Genomic DNA, 17,609 nt, shown 5'->3' on the forward strand with positions numbered 1-17,609 from the left:
TGCAGGAAGGTCACATCTCACTAACTTGCTTGAGTTTTTGAGCAAATGACAAAGATGATTGATGAGGGCAGGGCAGCAGATATTGTCTACATGGAGTTTAGCAATGCCTTTGATAAAGGTCCCTCATGGCATGCTAATACTAAAGGTGAAGCCACACGGGATCCGTGGTGAGTTGGTATGATGGATACAGAACTGGCTTAGTCATAGCAGACGAAGAGAAGCGGTGGAAGGGTGTTTTTCTGAATGTCAATCTGCAACCAATGGCATCCCACAGAGGTCAGTTCTTGGACCCCTGTTGTTTGTAAAGTATGTCGAAATGATTCAGAAGAGAAGAATGTAGATGGCCTGATGAGTAAGTTTACAGATGGCACAAAGATTTGGACAGCTGTGGATAGTGAAGAGGATTGCAAGAGGATCTAGATAGGCTGGAGACTTGGGCAGAGAAATAGCAGATGGGCCTTAAACCGGACAAATGTAAGTGATGTATTTTGGAAGATTCAATGCAAGAGGGAAATGGCAGAACTCTTTTAGCATCAACAAACAGAGGAAGCTAGACATATAGGTCCACAGCTCCCTGTAAGTGGCAATACAATTGCTTAAGGTGGTCAAGGTGGCATATAACATGCTGCCTTCATCGTTTGGGGCATAGAGTATAAAAATTGGTAAATCATGTTGCAGCTGTGTTGAACTTTAGTTCGGCTGCATTTGGAATATTGTGTACAGTTCTGGTTACCACACTACCAGAAGGACGTGGAGGCTTTGGGGCGGGTACAGAAACGGTTTGCCAGGATGTTGCCTGGTTTGGAGGGTATTAGCTATGAGCAGAGATTGGACAAACTGGTTTTGTTTTCACTTGAACGTCCACGGATGAGGGGCATCCTGACAGAAATTTAAGAAATTTGTGAGAGGCATGGATAGAATGGATAGTTGAGTCTTTTTCCCAGGGTAGAAATGTCAATCACTAGGGAACATAGGTTTCAGGTAAAAGGTGGTAAGTTTAAAAGGAAATGTGAGATGCAGGTTTATTTCACACAGAGGACAGTAAGTGCCTGGAACGCACTGCCAGAGGTGGTGGTGGAGTCAGTTACAATATCAATGTTTAAGAGGCATCTTTACAGATACATGAATAGGCAGGGAATAGAGAGATACAGACCGCATAGAGGCAAAAGGTTTCTAATTTCAAAAGGCATCATTTATGGAAGCAGGCTTAGTGGGCCAAAGGGCCTGAACCCACATTGTTCTTTGTTTAACCTTATCAACATGATTTTCTATTCTTTTCTCCCTTATGCTTACTTAACTTCACTCCAAATGCATCTACGCTATTTGCTCTGGTCTCTCGTTGTGGTAGTATCTGTAACAGTCCCAGCATTCTTTGTGAACTTTCTTTGAGTTCTTCCTGAATTCCCTCAGGATGTATTCATGGCCTTCAGTTCTTGTTTCCTCCCCAAGCGGAAATACTTTGTCAATGCCTGTCACATCACACACTTTCATTGTTAAAACAATCTCCCTCTCATAATATTTTTCTCTTCCAGAGAAAATAGTTTCAGCCTGTTCAATATTTCCTGATGCTTTTCATCCCTCAGTTCAGGTATCATCCTTGTAAATCTTATTTGCTCCTTGTTCAATCACTATATCTTTTCTATGCAGCAGAGACCAGAACTATCTCACACAGCATTCCCAACAGTCTCATTAAGGTGCGACGGAACTTTGACTCAGGTTGATAATTTTCAATTATAAGCCTTTACATACGGATTCAAATGCATAGTTTTTTTATGATCTATTTTGCAACCTTAGATTCTTTTGATCCTGTATCTCATTCAGATTCGTAATTATGCAAAATGAGGTGGCCTCCTTATGCTTTCTGCCAAAATACATCATCCCACACTTAAACTATACTGAAATTTGTTTATCACAATGCAAAACAGAAAGACTATTATGCTATCATTTTTGGAAGAGTGTAGTTATAATGTAACAAGTTGAAACAGTGAACACCAATTGTGCAAGTTTATTATGGTTTTCCATACTTTTTTGTTTCTTACTTAAGTAACACTGTCTAATTAAATCCAATTTTCTATCTGCAAATGTTGAAATCTTACATCTGACTCCAAGTCCAAACCAGTAACCTAGCTTGTTTTTAAAATCAGAAAGGGCAGTCATCCAGCAAATATTTCTTCTGACTGGATAATGTTAAGAGGTCAACGGTTTAGAAATGGCACGAAGGTTGTGAGGAAAGAGCATAAGGAACTTGTCTCTATGCAGAAAACTTGAAACGTGGAATGCTTTGCCACAGGGAATTGCTGAAGGAGAGGCAATTCCAGGCTTCAAGGAAACAGTGGCTCACATTTGAATCAGAGGCAAATGCAAGGTTATGGGGAAGAGAGCAGGACAGTGAATTTCGATTGCTCCAGCAACATTCAGCAGACACAATAGTTTGTGTTAACAAGGTGTAGAACTGGATGAACACGGCAGGCCAAGCAGCATCAGAGGAGCAGGAAGGCTGACGTTTCGGGCCTAGATCTGAAGAAGGGTCTAGGCCCGAAACGTCAGCCTTCCTGCTCGGCCTGCTGTGTTTATCCAGCTCTACACCTTGTTTTCTCAGATTCTCCAGCATCTGCAATTCCTACTGTCTCTGAAACAACAGATTGGTGACTACTTTGAAGTTTCATGGTTCAATAATCTTGGCTCAGTTTTAACAAATAAAAGTGCATCAGGGATTTGTGACAACAAGGTGTAGGGCTGGATGAACACAGCAAGCCAAGCAGCATCATAGGAGCAAAAAGGCTGACGTTTCGGGCCTAGACCCTTCATCAGAAAAATCATGTGTGTTTTTTTTAAACTTTGATAAACTGCACTGGGAAAGAAAGATGCTACAAAAACTTAGGAAGAAAAATAATCTGTTCACTATACTTCAAAATATTTAGTTAATTTTCATACATCAGCATGCAATATCAATTTTGTGTCTTTAATTCCCAAGTCTACGCACAAATGAAATTGCAAACAAACTGGTTACACAGCAATTACAAATTTCTGCAGGTGATAGTAACAAGGGAGTTTTGGTTTTGCGTCACTTATCTAATTTATATGTTCATCCAAGATATTCCAACTCTTACTCCCCTTTCCCAAATTGATGCAACGTTTGCTACTGCACAACAAATATTAATGCAAGGTCAAAACATTTTATATAAACTAAAACAAGCTATGTACCTTTTAAATCAAGCCCATGTTATTTCTGCACAATCTGTTCCAATTATCCCTTATGATCTTACAGTACACTGGAACATCACAGGACATCAATTCCTATTAAAATACCTGCCTGCTCAAACAAAATACAAAATAATAAATGAAAAAGATTGCAGAAAACTTCGCAGTCACTGTGGGAAATGCCATTTTTAATTAGAATCCTGGGAAATTCTTCTCATTGGTATATTAGTTTTTTTTATTCTAATGAGGTACAGCAAAGATACAGAAAATAAACAAAAGTCCCTAATGGGATATTTGGCCTTGCAATTATTGTTTGTGATCAATGAAGAAAAGCAAAAGGCAGTGAATGTTGGAAATCTGCAATAAAATCTGAAAATACACAGCAGAGTTTGTGGAAAGAGAAAACTAGTTACCCTTTCAGGGTGATGATCTTCAAATCAGGAATTGGCACAGTAGGAGAGGTTAACAAATTTGAAGCAAATGCAAAAACCCGAAAAGGAGGAGAGAAGAAAAGGTCTGTGACATTATTGAAAGCAGAGGAGATTAAATGATAACAGTGATGACAGCTCAGGACAAATGGAGATGGATCAAATAAAGGAACAAGAGATGAGCCTAGGGCAAACGTACCTGGAAATCACAGAATCATTAGAGCTGCAAACACATAGAACAGGGCTGGGATTCAGATCCAAAATTGTCAAACTCAATGTTGTGCTGCAGAAGGCTATAAAATGCTGAACTGAAAGCGAAGATGCTGGTCATCAAGCTTATGGCCAGCTTCACTGGAAGAGTCTTGAAAACCAATCTCAAGGAGGTCAACGAATTAAAGTGCCCAGGTCTAGATGTTGACTGAATAGAGATGTTCTGAAAAGAAGTCAGTCAGCCATGCTTGGTCTTGCCGGCAGTTTGGTCAAAATCTTCACAACTGATGCTCACTGAGTTAGATTATTTGTCCCGAGGTGCGAACTCAGAGTAAAGGAAACAACCTAAGTTGCTGAAAGAAATGAGCTGCAAGCATGAAACAGACTTTAAAACTTAAAAAGCAAAATAATGCAGATGCTAGAAATCTGAAGCAAACACTGGAGAAAGCCAGCTGGTCTGGCAGCATCTGTGGAGAGAGTACTTCTCTCTAGTATTTCCGGGAGGCAATGGCCTAGTGGTATTATCGCTGGATTGTTAATCCAGAGACCCAGATAACGTTCTGGGAACACAGGTTCAAATCCTGCCACAGCAGATGGTGGAATTTGAATTCAACAAAAAAAATCTGGAATAAAGAATCTAATGATGACCATGAATCTATTATCAATTGTCAGGAAAACCTCATCTGGTTCACTAATGTCCTTTAGGGAAGGAAATTGTCATCCTTACCTGGTCTGGCCTACATGTGACTCCAGACCCACAGCAATATGGTTGACTCCTAACTGCTCTCTGGGCAATTAGGGGGTGGGCAATAAATGCTGCCTAGCCAGCGACGCCCTCATCCCATAAATGAGTAAAGGAAAAAAAACAAAGTCTAGTATGACTCTTCATCAGGGTTCTTAAGAAGTCACACTAAACTTGAAGCGTGAACTCTGTTCTCTCTCTTCACATTTGCTGGTGCTTATTTAAAGTAAAAAAACTGTTGTAAATTAACTTTGTTACACACATACAATCTGATGCATCAGTTCTATATAGCTCCAAGATGGAAAGTTTAAAATATCTCCCATGTTGAGGAAATCTCATCACAAGTAGTGATCATGGCATTCCAAATTGAAATCTATTCAAAATGACTGTTTCATTTGACGGAGCATATTATGTTCTAGAAGTTGGAAAGAGACGAGGTAAAACAGAGATGTTACATCTCCTAAAATTATACGATGGAAAAGGGGAGGGCATTTTATTGTTGAGTGGGGAGTGGAAGTGGTGGGAATTTCTCAATACTGATGAAGAGTTATTGACCTGAAGTATTAATTTTGCTCATCACTTTTCACAAATGGTACCAGGCCTGTTGAGTACTTCCAACATTTTGTCCTTTATAATTAATGTCCATGTAGAATTTTCTTGGCTGTTGTATGATGTTAGCAGAGAAACTAGCCCAAGAGTTAAAGTCTTTGTTAAATCAGTAGACAAATGAGCTGCAAAGTTGAGTAATTTTTTTGCACAGCATAACTTCAGAGCTACAGAGAGCAGTTCAACAGGAGAGAGAAAAGTAAAACAATTTTTGTTTTAATAGAGTGCCAGTAGGTCATCGTGCACCACTGACTTGACATTTAGACACTGTCACCCTGTAATTTCTAACAGTGGTTGACAGACATGAATTAGAATGGAAAAGAAAAGTAAATGCTGAATATGTTCACTATTTCAGAACCAACTATCAGCCACACTTTGTACTTTTCACATAACAAGCATCATCCAAAAATATTGAAGGTTAAACTGGTACAACGGTCTGTATTGGAAAAACAGGAGGCAGCTGGATGATCCGACTACTCCTTGTGACTGTAAACTCAATTCACTTTCTGTTTACGCTGAATTTGCAGTGTATCAGTCTACCTACCCACCAATTCAGTATCTCAGGGATTTGTTTTGTATTTCCCTCATAAGAAAAATGTACAGAACTCTCAAAAGAAGAATAAAACACCTTGAGAGTAAGTTGATTGATCTAAACTGTAACTATCACTCAAACCCAAAGCCTTTAGCCACTGGCAAATACTGCAACGAATATTCATAAAGGACCATCTCTCAAAAGGAATACTGGGTGTAATTTTGGTTTTGAACAATAGTATGTACCTGACAACATCAGCTCAGATACCTGTTACATAGCTCACCTGATTCTCAATGCTATTAAATTTGACGGAAATGAAAATCAGGTCTGAAGCATGCCAGGTGATCTGATCTTGCTCCTTGAGTACCTCCACCCGCAGCAATACGAAATCTATTCAATTAGATATTCTGCATAAAACGTGCATACATAATTGCAGAAGTTTTTATGCACGATCAATACTTTTGAAAGACTCAAAATTAAAAATGGTTTCCTTTTCATAAGGTTGTAATTGACTTCATTAATATCCTGGCCAAAGTCAGCAATTAAGGGAAACACCATTACTAGAAGAATTTGTATGGGATGTGCTGTTGACAATTTGTGTAAGGCATTGGAATTTATAGCTGTTCAATCAAACCATTACAATTCTGATCAGAAATTAAATTTTTTGAACAAATTCCTAATGAGATACATTAATGTTACTCATTCAGAAATAACATCATGTAATTTCAGCCTAACCTCTAGGCTACACTGGCAGCGTGCATCTGGAGTTAAGTGAAGTGAAGCATGATCGATTTTGAGGAGGTATTCGCACACTTCTATGGAACTTGATACATTCATAATCTAATTGTGGCGCGAAATCAAATCTAATTTTTGGCAATGCTCATTTAGTTATCCGGACATTTCACAAAATTAACATCCCTGAATTAAAATGTTCAAAGCAGGAAAAGCTCCTATTAAATTTCTAATGTACAGACATAGCACAAATTGACCAGCCTGGCACTCAGCTCTCCCTTTAAAACAAGGCGGTGGAAGTTCCAGTCAAGCAGCGGTTAGACAACTGAGTTTACCAACGGAGTTATGCCTGACTCGAAGCTGATCTCAGATCAGTGTTCTCCTTAGACAGACCCTCGGAATAAGGATGACCTTCTTCTACTCGGGAGTAATAGGTGCTGAGCTGACTAGACCATCCAATACTGGAGCAGCAAACCCTGCCAGCAGTGGGGTAGCTGGTGTTTGCTGAAGTGGGTGGCTGCGATGCTCTGATTTTCACACATTCTTTTCTGACCGTAACCAATGCCTCGGGGAGGAGAATATTAACCTGAGAGCAGGTCCTGATATTGCAGTGAATGCTTATCGTGCTAGTGGATTTGCAGAGGCATCACTCAATATTTCTCAAGGGTTTGAGGTGCCTCCTGTATGTTGTCTATAACCGCCACACTTAAGAGAAGACTGGTATCTATGTAGCCATGTAGATCATGAGCTTAGTGTCTTGTTTGAGGTCTTCAGTATTAAACAGTCCGCTCCTCAGACAGACGGCATACAGGAGGTGATGTTGGATTTCATCACCATAATTGTGACCAATGAAAGGAGAGGAGGACGACAACAGTAGTAACTACAAAACAACAGCTCCTGACTCATCAGCAGTATTTATCTCTTACCTGAACGGTGCTTCCTTACGAAACCGCTCGCGGAATTTGTGCTGTTCCACGTCAAAACTCGCACATTTCTTGCGAAGGACTGTCACTTCACTGGCTTGAAGAGGTGCCACCTGCTGTTTTGTTGTGATTGCTAACTTCTTAGTGTTATTCCACTTCTCTGGAAGTTCCTATACACACAAGCAGAAAAGTGTACAAGTCAATGTAGACAGCACTGCACAATCTAGCAGCTGCAACACCAGACAACTGCACTCTCACCAACTAGTTTTGGAACAAAAGCCAGATGTTTTGATAGCACAGCACACTCTTCTAGTGATTTATTTTCAACACTGTCTGCACCAAGATCGTTTACATGCCTCAGTGAAACCTTACCTCACATAAGAGGCAAAGAATACATTAACTCTGTTACTTAACGAAACTGGGATATAGTGACACATTATCAGAGAACTCACTAAATATTGTGACATGAAGGAGCCATCATCACTGATAGCATTCATGCTTCTGTGTCAGAAGATCATGGACTCAAGATCAACTCCAAATATTTCAACTCATAAGATAACCTAACCCAAAAACGAGCCCATGGAAAACCTTGTTTCCACAACTCAGCAGATACAAGTGCTCTGAAGTTAGATGTTAGCTTCTGTACAACAGTAGCAAAGACTCAAACACATAAGCTTGGAGTTAGTATTAACAATGACAGTGAAATTGCCAATATCTGTCCTCTCCTGAAACTGATAGCAATTGTTGGAGTCCACATATGTACATTTAACTATAGAAATGCAAAAGTTGCTGTCAGTGATTTCAAGCTTTCTCGTAGTCTCCCTAAACTAGAACAAATATTTAGTCATCATTACATTGCTATTTGTGGAAGCTTGCTGTACACAAATTGGCAACAATGTTTCCTCATGATAACAATAATCACATGTCAAATATACAACATTGGCTGTAAAGCGGTCCTGGAAGATACAATATAAAGGCAAGTCTATTTCCTTTCTTTTAAGCAACCATAATGTAGAAACTATTGGTTTGATGAAAACTGGCTGTTTCATGCCAAGGGTCTTGTCACAATGCACTGGAAAGATATCAATTAATCAGTTGATTTAAAAAGAAGCTTTTTTTATAAGCATATCAAATCATCACCATAGGGGTTACTGCTTCCATTGGGTATAAAATGGGTGAATGGAGCTCAGTGTTCCAAAAAAAAAATGGCTGCAGTCTGGTCTCGTCTCTTAGACAAGTCTCATTACATATTCTTGGCTAAGAGTTAGACACCCATAATTCTGTTGAAACACCGAAGCACCTGCTCAATTGACAGTGCTAGCTATCTGAAACCTGCTACCAATTTCACAATGTTCACTTAGATAAGATTAAGAAATGTCAAGTACTTGTGGTTTCAGCTACTGAATCTTTAACAGGCATGAATGATTTAAAACTTTTACTGCTCGGGCATAGAATTGTTTTTAAAAACATAGTGTCAAGTTATCAATGAAAATTTTTATAAAGCTTTTCTTTGACAGATATAACTATCAACACAGGGTTCACTGTTTATAGTGAATGGGAATGGGAATGACAGTTATGTAGCTTTGTAGGTATAGGCTGCTTTGAGGCAAAGCCTTGGCACTTGTGGAGAAAGGGAGAGCAGCGAGAGAGCAGAAGGGACCATAGGGGCCTAACCCTAACCCTAAGACATACTTTGTTATTGGGGATTGCAGAGGGCTAAAGGACCATGACAGTTCTTTATGGCCATTCCTTGGCACGTGGGGGCATTTGTCTCACATTTTATCAGCATCCCGAAATTTTGTTAAAAGATAAACTCAAATTCTTCCGAGAAAGCACTCTGGATAATGCCAACTTTGAATGAAGCTTTAAAAATCAACCTGGCTTATTTCATTCATATATTAAGAAAAGCTCCACATTTGTTGTTCCAGTTCCAATAGCTGCGGGGGTTTTCTCTCCATCAATTTTAAAGACTGACAGCATAAAGCATCATGGAGCTACTGGGAAGTTCTGGAGTGGGCTGTATAGTGAGCATGAGGTTGCATGGATAGGTACGTGGGGATGACGAGGTATGAAGGGTGTAGACTGTATTCCCAAACGGGACAGAGTCTGAGTTTGCTTTAAGCAGCACACCTCAACAGCTGGCAGCCCTCCTGCGTGCCTTCGGACTTTTTCCAGGTCAGTCGTTTAACCACTGGCTGCCCCCTGCTCCAGGCATTCCTTAGAAGATGGTATTCCTCAGGGGCTGGCACGTGAAATTGGGAACTTTCCCAACTCCCGTTACCCACCTTTGAAATGAAAGTCCAGACCCGAGTTCTGAGCAAGTGCAAAGCTTCAAGTAAAAGTTCGCAACATACAAAAATAAAGCATAGTTTGTTTTGGATACAACACTGCATACACAGGATGGCACAGTGGTTAGCACAGCAGCCTCTCGGCACCAGGGGACCCGGGTTTGATGCCACCCTCGGGCGACTGTCAGTGCGGAGTTTGCACGTTCTCCCTGTGTCTGTGTGGGTTTCCTCCAGGTGCTCCGGTTCCCTCCCACAGTCCAAAGATGTGCAGGCTAGGTGGATTGGCCATGGGGAATGGCCCTGCAGCGTGCACACTGGGTGGGGTAACTATGGTAAATGTGGGGTTACGGAGACATGATTGGATGCTCTTCAGAGAGTCAGTGCAGACTTAATGGGCCGAATGGCCTCTCTCTGACCTGGAGGGATTCTATGATTCCATACATGCTGGAATGCCCATGAATTAGGTTAGACAACTAAAACATCACAACGGATTTTGACAACACACCTCATGTTAAAAGGAAAGAGATAACAAAGTGTAGAGCTGGATGAACACAGCAGGCCAAGCTGCAGAGGAGCAGGAAAGCTGACGTTTCAGGTCTGGACCCTTCTTCAGAAAATGGAAAAAGGAAAAAGGAAAGAGGAAAGAGGATCTTTTTTCATAAAGTGAAGAACTTGTGTGAAGATATGACAGATCATTTCAAGTGCGTACGTAAAAAACATTTCAATCACAGGACTTGGATTCATTCCAGCCAATTTTAACTCCAGTCCAGTGATTGCATAGATCCTTTTAGCAGTATGGAAATTAACAACAGACCCAGCTGTCAAAATAACACACCAACTTTCACTGACCTCCAGCAACTTGTGTACTTCTTCAGGTAATTCCTGTTCATAGGTCTTCAGGAGTTCTATGGTCTGTTTAAGGGGCTCAAACATCTCATTAGTTGTAACCTGTCTCTCTTTCACAGCCATGAGGTGGCCCATCACATTAATCAGGCCATTCAAATCACCTTCTTCAACCTTTTGGCGTAAACCTCCTTCCGCTATCTGGATAAATGCTTGGAGATCAGTCAGGCTGAATGGGGGCGAGGGAAAAGGATTTGAAGGGAAAGGTGAACAAAACTCTAACATCAAGACGGCACATGAATTTTATATCGAATTATACAGAACGTAAAACACAGGCACAAGTAATTTGCTGCAACTTATCTGTGATAGTTTATTCTTTTGCATCAGGAGTGTCCTCCCACTCCAAATGCTTTATCTTAACCTTCCAACATATATTTCTATTTCCTCTTCCTTTATGTACAGATGTGGCTCTTTTGAAAAGATCTTCGCTGCGTACCTCAAATTTTCTATCGTGGCTCATTCCACATACTAAACATTGAGAAACAAAGTTTCATTTTTCTCTGCTTGAACCTTGAATTGATGGTTCCCAAGTTTCAGTTGCTCAGGTGGAAACGGTCTCTCCACACGTACTAAGGCCAATCACCTCATCGTCATTTTAAAGGCCTTCATAAAAGTTCTCTCCTTGCCCCTTCACCAAGAAAAATCATTTAATCTTTCCCAATAGCCGTAATTGCCAAGTTCATCTTTGTAAATCTTTACTGTGTTTTCTGCAGTGTTTACATGTCCTTTCCTTGAATAGCCTGAAGGCTAGGGCTGCACACAGTATTCTAAGTGCAGTCCAACAGGTTTATTTGAAAACACAAGCTTTCGGAGCCTCACTCCTTCTTCAGGTGTTAGTGAGAGAGGTAGTATCAGACACAGTCCTTTAGTTCTCTCACGACAGTGACTTGAAAGGAATTCGGGGATTTACATATACATATTAACCAATCGAAACCTTTTAACTGATTAAAGATTTAACAGCATCTTAGGTTTATTTAATACATCCTCATCAGTGGTGTGACCCTTTAATCTGTTACTTATTAGTTCTATGTCTGATACTACCTCTCTCAATAACATCTGAAGGAGGAATGAGGCTCCGAAAGCTTGTATTTTCAAATAAAACTGTTGGACTATAACCTGGTGTCATGTGATTTCTGACCTTCTCCACCCCAGTCCAACACCGACACCTCCACATCATAAGTGCAGCCTGACCAAGATTCCACACAAGCTTAACAATAATCTCATTGGTTTTAAATTCTATAATCTCTGGGATTTGTTTCTAGAGTGTTGTTAGTATTTTTCAATGTTTTGCTAACTGGTAATGCTGCTTATAGTGATTTATTCACCTATATCCATAGACCGCTTTGCACTCAGTCCTGTGTGTGGGTGTGGAGGATGCATAGGGTCATGGGGAGGGGTGTGGAGGAGGCATGGAGGATACGAGAGGCCATGAAGCAGATTTCTGAAGAACTTTACTGGGACAAAGTTGAGTCTTACCTGTTGGTTACATGATCAATTAGGTGCTGCTTGAACATAAGGCTCCACTTCTTAATGATATTCAACAGAGCAGACTTGAATGGTCTGGCATCAATTCGCATCCAGCTGTCAAATATGTTGATGGACTCCAAATGATTCACCTCATCATAGATCTTTTCGTAAGAATCTACTTGTTCTTTATACTGCTCAAGCGTCGGGGGACTTCCTGGTACACCATCTTCTGCATGAGCCTCAATTTCTTCAGCAGTGAGAACGTGTCCATAGAGAAGGAATTGACGCATAAACTCCTTTCGGTCGTCAACCCACAGATAAGCATACTGGTCAAAGGAATTCTGATAGTTGCAGCATTTTGCCATCACGTGTTGAATGCTGTCCATCAGGTTTTGACGCATGTCTACCAGGTCAGCCATGTCTTCCATATCAGCCTGATGTTTAAAAGTCACCAAAGAAGGACATTGGTTAGGCCATTTTTGGAATACTGTGTTCAGTTCTGCTCTCCCTGCCACAGGAAGGGTGTTGTGAAACTTGAAAGGATTCAGAAGATATTTACTAGGACGTTCACAGGGTTGGAGGGTTTGAGCTATAGGGAGAGGCTGAATAGGTTGGGGCTATTTTCCCTAGAGCGTCGGAGACTGAGGGGTGACTTTATAGAGTTTTAGAAAATCACAAGGGGGCATGGATAGGGTGAATAGTCAAGGTCTTTTCCCAACACTATGGGAGTCCAAAACTAGAGGCCACAGGTTTAAGGTGAGAGGAGAACGATTTAAAAAGGGACCGCTTTTTCATGCAGAGGGTGGTGCATATATGAAATGAACTGTCAGAGGAAGGGGTGAAGGCATCTAGATGGGTATATGAATAGGAAGGGTTTTGAAGGATATGGGCCAAATGCCGGCAAATGGGACTAGATTAATTTAGGATTTCTGGTCAGCATGGACGAGTTGGACCGAAGCATCTGTTTCCGTGTTTATATCTCTATGATTCTATTATAACTAGGACATAAGGAACAGCCAGCACAAAATACTTACAGAAAATGCAGCAACAAAGCAAGGAGGTTGTGAAAACCACCAATCCAAAATTAAACATTTTTAGTCTATTTCAAGCAATCTCACCTTGATTTCTGCAGACTATAATAACCATAGAGGGGTGGAAAAAGAGCTCACCTCACCACTAGCAGTTAATCATGGCTGGTTTAAGTTACTTTGCTTCCCATTTTTGGCATTAGCCCTATGACACTGCACTCTCAGATCACGTTCAATGTTATAGACAATACCTGGCTATTAACCTACACAACAAAAACTAAAATAAAATCACAACTTGAATTAATTCTTGCTGTGATCAAAGTTCAAGTAAAAGGTTCATTAATTTAACATGCAACAAGGTTCAGATTCCCCATTGCTAATCTCCCAGCCAGCTGACAAGGCTAATGTGGTCTATCAGGAAGTCTCCAAGAATGAAGAACAATTAAATATTCAGCTCAATTTAAACCGGAGAAAAAGTGGAAGAATGGGTTACCAAGCTATCGACAAAATGGTGATCCTTTTACCCATGGTGCCATTTGACTCTACACCCTTGGAGTCGTACACAAATGTAGCATCTCAGAATTGAACAGCTGGATGGTGTATGAGATTTGTGAATAGTTACAAGTTAGCACTTCATCTGAAAACTAAAATGTCATAGCACCTCCCACTTCAACTTCATGATTAAAATAAAACACTACTTGGTCATACTACAGAGAAAAGTGTATATTTGATTGGCCTGCACTTCACATGGAGTGAACACTGATGGACTTCAATATCCCAACAAGGAAAACTGTTCACAAAATTGGTGGACGAACCATCTTTGTAAAGGTCATGAGAAGACACAGATCACAATGATTCCATCATGTATGGAATACTGCATCACAAACTAGTGGTGATATTCAAGCACAAAGCTCTCCCCAAAGAGAAATTTCACAAGGAAGGATAGCTGGATGAAGGTGATTACAAGAAACGGAACAAAGAAGAGTACAATTATAAACTATATGAATAAAAATGTTTCATCTTGGACATGTTCAAATGCCACCTTTCCAATTCCAAAAGCATCAAAAAAAATCATTTCTAAAATGCGGAATATCAACTGGTCTTGATAAAAGAGAGGACGATTATTTGCATAATGATAGTGTCGCAGTTTTTGATAGAATTGACATCACTGATGATGATAATGACATGGAAAATTCATGCAAGCTTTTAGGATGAATTAGTCTGTGACTCAGTTCATGAGCAAAGTGATTGTGAAGGATTTCAATGTAAACTACCTGTATTGCAGTTAACTTGTTACCACATTTCACAGGCATCAACTTATACAGCATGAGAAAAGGGTGCTGACCGATTGGCAAGTGAACTGACATGTTGATGCAATACTTAAATACTTCAATACTCCAGTTCTGTACAACACAATTAATTATATTAATTAATCACTGTTGTTGGGTTTTCTTTAATAGCCTTATTCCATAGATTTTCTTGGGCCAAAATCAAGCACTTGTGTTGACCCTGCTGAAAACATAGACCCTGTGGGTTATGGTCTAAAATTCAATAAAACTTGACTGTTTCTCAGTGTTTCTTCCATTTCTTGAATCCATTGGGTTTAGCCAGTAGAAGAAAGGAACAATGAAGATATTAAGCAGGGCAATTTTAAGGTGACCAGCCCTTGACTTCCATGGAGGGTAATAATAAGCAGTGTGAGAAACTGGAACTGCATGCAATCCCCCACAGTTCCCTGGTGAGTTAGGTTAAAGCAAGCCTGAGCAGTCTTACGTTGAGATCATACATAGTGGAAAAGCTTACCTGATAGTGAGGGAAGGCATTGTGCTCTGCCAACCTGGGCACCAAGGATGACATCTTGAAAACATCATTAATCAGTCCATCGACCATGTTGTAGAAGCTGTCGCTGGTGCCTATCTCAAGAGATGGGCAGAAAATCAGGTCTGGGGAGACCAAGTCTAACTGGGCTTCAAACAATGGTGCAAATCCTGCATTAGGATCTGGACAGAACAGAAGAAGAATAATAGAAGTAGCCTGGTATGAGAATGCGAGTTCCCACTTTGTACTGGCAGCTTATGACGTCAATTCCTAAGGAATACTAACAAGAGTTTTCAAACATTCCATTTGCAAATAGACAAACTTACTTCTTTATGTAGTCTAAAAGCCATCCCACATATTCTATTGTCTATTCTATTGCATCAACTGAATACCAGAATAAGCAATGAACTAATACTGATGTCAGCCTACAGTCTTCAAATCCAGCCACCAAAATGAATCTTCAAACATTTAATTGCTCACATAGGCAGTACCTTCTTGAGTACTTCAATAGTGTGCGGAGAAATTAACTTACTTAACAATACCATAGACTTAGAAAATGCATATGATAGCTTAATTTTGCTTAGTCTTCCCTGTCGTAGGTCTTTTTGAAAATCAATACCTTCTGATCCTGGACCAAAGACACCAATAAAATCACAAGTAATAGCAAGGATTTGAAAGCATTTATAGCAATACTGCTGAACGTTGGAAATGGCAACATGAGAAAGGGTAGAAGAAAGGTTTGACGACTAAGGTTGTACTTTCTTTAAACTGTAAGATGATCATTTCCGTACAATATAACTTTACATTTTCCCATATATAGCTGGAGTTTGCAAACATTATGGAAAATTTTGCAGAATTTTAAATTTTGTGCCCCATGGAATAGTCAATTTCATCAGCTGTCGGGTGAAGGTAATATTTTTTAAACTGTTCTATAAACCTATTTTCAGAAATTATCTATCAAACAACCTTGACAATAACTCACCATGTACAGGTAACAGTGCAAGTAAAATGGGATCTGATTACTCCAGGAAGGAGTTCAGGAAAACATGAGTTTTGCCCTCCAATTTGCCAAATTATAGTTTAGTATGGTATTGGGTTTAACTGAAAAGACATTTCCACAAACAACCGAGGATTGATGAAAGGGTTTGTTGCAACCACGCAAAGGCAAGTAAGTTCAGTTCATTTGTAAAGCAAAACATTGTAGTTCAATTCTGTTCCTTAATGATGGAAGGAATCTGACTAAACGGATGTAAATTCTTAGTGTGTGCATGCTTTACCAACGAGCCTACAAAGAAACCATGTGTCTGGACTTTTACTGGTGGTAGTTAAAAGTCAAAGTGGTTGTGGTGTTGGGAACGTCATTCAGCTATGTGTGATAACACTTCTGGATATATGAAAAAATAAACCACTTGAAGTTTAAAGATTTCTGGTGTTTATCTTCCCTCCCTTGTATAGTTGTGGACATATATCTGAACATACTGAGTCCTTTACCTAATTGGGAGTGTACTTGGGACATAATTATTCAATATAAGCTCCTCTTAGACTGTAAGATCCAATATGTACAGTTGAACCTCAAAGTATTGTGAGTCTACCTATACTAAATGTATTTAAGCAGTACAAGAAGACAGCTCACTGCTATCACTCCAGGGCAAATAGTGATGGGCAATAAGTGATGGTCCAGCCAGCAACACCTACATTAAATAAGAGAAAAGCTACTATGATAGCTTGATAAATATTTGGCAAATAATTAGGACGCAGCCCTGCACTAAAATTAATATTGAAGTGCACAAAATTCAACTATAACAACAATGGCTCCAAGAATTGCACTTGTAATTAAATGTAATTTTAACTGAGCAGCCCAACAAAAGAAAAAAAAAAATCATGCCTTGTATAGTCGCTAACATGAGTTCATTCCAAACTAAACCTTGGTGTGCAGGTGCACAAGTTCAAAGTTTGCAGATGATATGAAGAACATAAAACACAGAAACTAGCAGGAGGGCTGGGCATTTGGATCTTCAAGCCTGACAAACCATTCAATACTCTATGTCCCACACCTTAACGCCATATTCCACATTTTCTTCATACCCCATGACATCTTTAATATCTAAAAATTTAATCAAACTCTCGCTTGAATATAATTATATAAATCGGAACAATGTGCAGAGTTGTAAGGAGAATGAAGGAGAAGGACACTAAGGGAGTTGCTTGTTAAGAGAGCGAGTGCAAACACAATGAACCAAATGGCCTCCTTCTGCTCCATAACAAGTCTGCAGTTCTGTAATTCCATCAGCAGAGTCGCAAAACCCATACAATGTTGCCTCCGGCAACTCCTACGAAGATAGTGGCTCGAGGCTTGGAAGGTCAGAAAGATTGTGCATTGCTATGCATAACCACAGCTTCAGTAGGTACCAGCAGTAGGTGGGTCAACAGCATCTGTGATCCAGACAAAAGGTGACTAGCTAGGTGAGGTGGGATAGGGAATATCAACTTTTGTGGCAACATCTCCCAACAGAAAATAGTAAAGGTATTAGGGCAGAATTACGTGTGAAAAATAACTGAGTTTAAAGAGCAGACTGACGTCAGTGTGTAAGGAAATCAGGTCATTTGTCGCAAGGAAGAGATACCCTGAGGTGCAAACTGTGACAAATATTGGAAGGAAAAGAGTACAAAAATAAAAGAACTAAAAAGATGAGGATAACAAGGTGTAGACCTGGATGAACACAGCAGGCCA

General features: G+C 39.9%; 1 protein-coding gene across 1 annotated transcript in view; it reads right to left on the minus strand.

The window, feature by feature from the left end:
* The window catches only part of LOC109910686 (dynein axonemal heavy chain 9-like), a 419,178-nt gene that overhangs the window by 326,654 nt on the left and 74,915 nt on the right, over positions 1-17,609 (minus strand). The window contains exons 16-19 of the mRNA XM_048611128.1: positions 14,864-15,060; positions 12,042-12,466; positions 10,512-10,734; positions 7,378-7,544 (exon numbers count right to left, since the gene is read on the minus strand). Coding sequence (XP_048467085.1) covers positions 7,378-7,544; positions 10,512-10,734; positions 12,042-12,466; positions 14,864-15,060 — 1,012 coding nt within the window. The remainder of the gene's footprint in view (positions 1-7,377; positions 7,545-10,511; positions 10,735-12,041; positions 12,467-14,863; positions 15,061-17,609) is intronic.

The sequence above is a fragment of the Rhincodon typus genome, chromosome 23 (assembly GCF_021869965.1).
Source record: "Rhincodon typus isolate 14 chromosome 23, sRhiTyp1.1, whole genome shotgun sequence".
NCBI classification, from domain to species: domain Eukaryota; kingdom Metazoa; phylum Chordata; class Chondrichthyes; order Orectolobiformes; family Rhincodontidae; genus Rhincodon; species Rhincodon typus.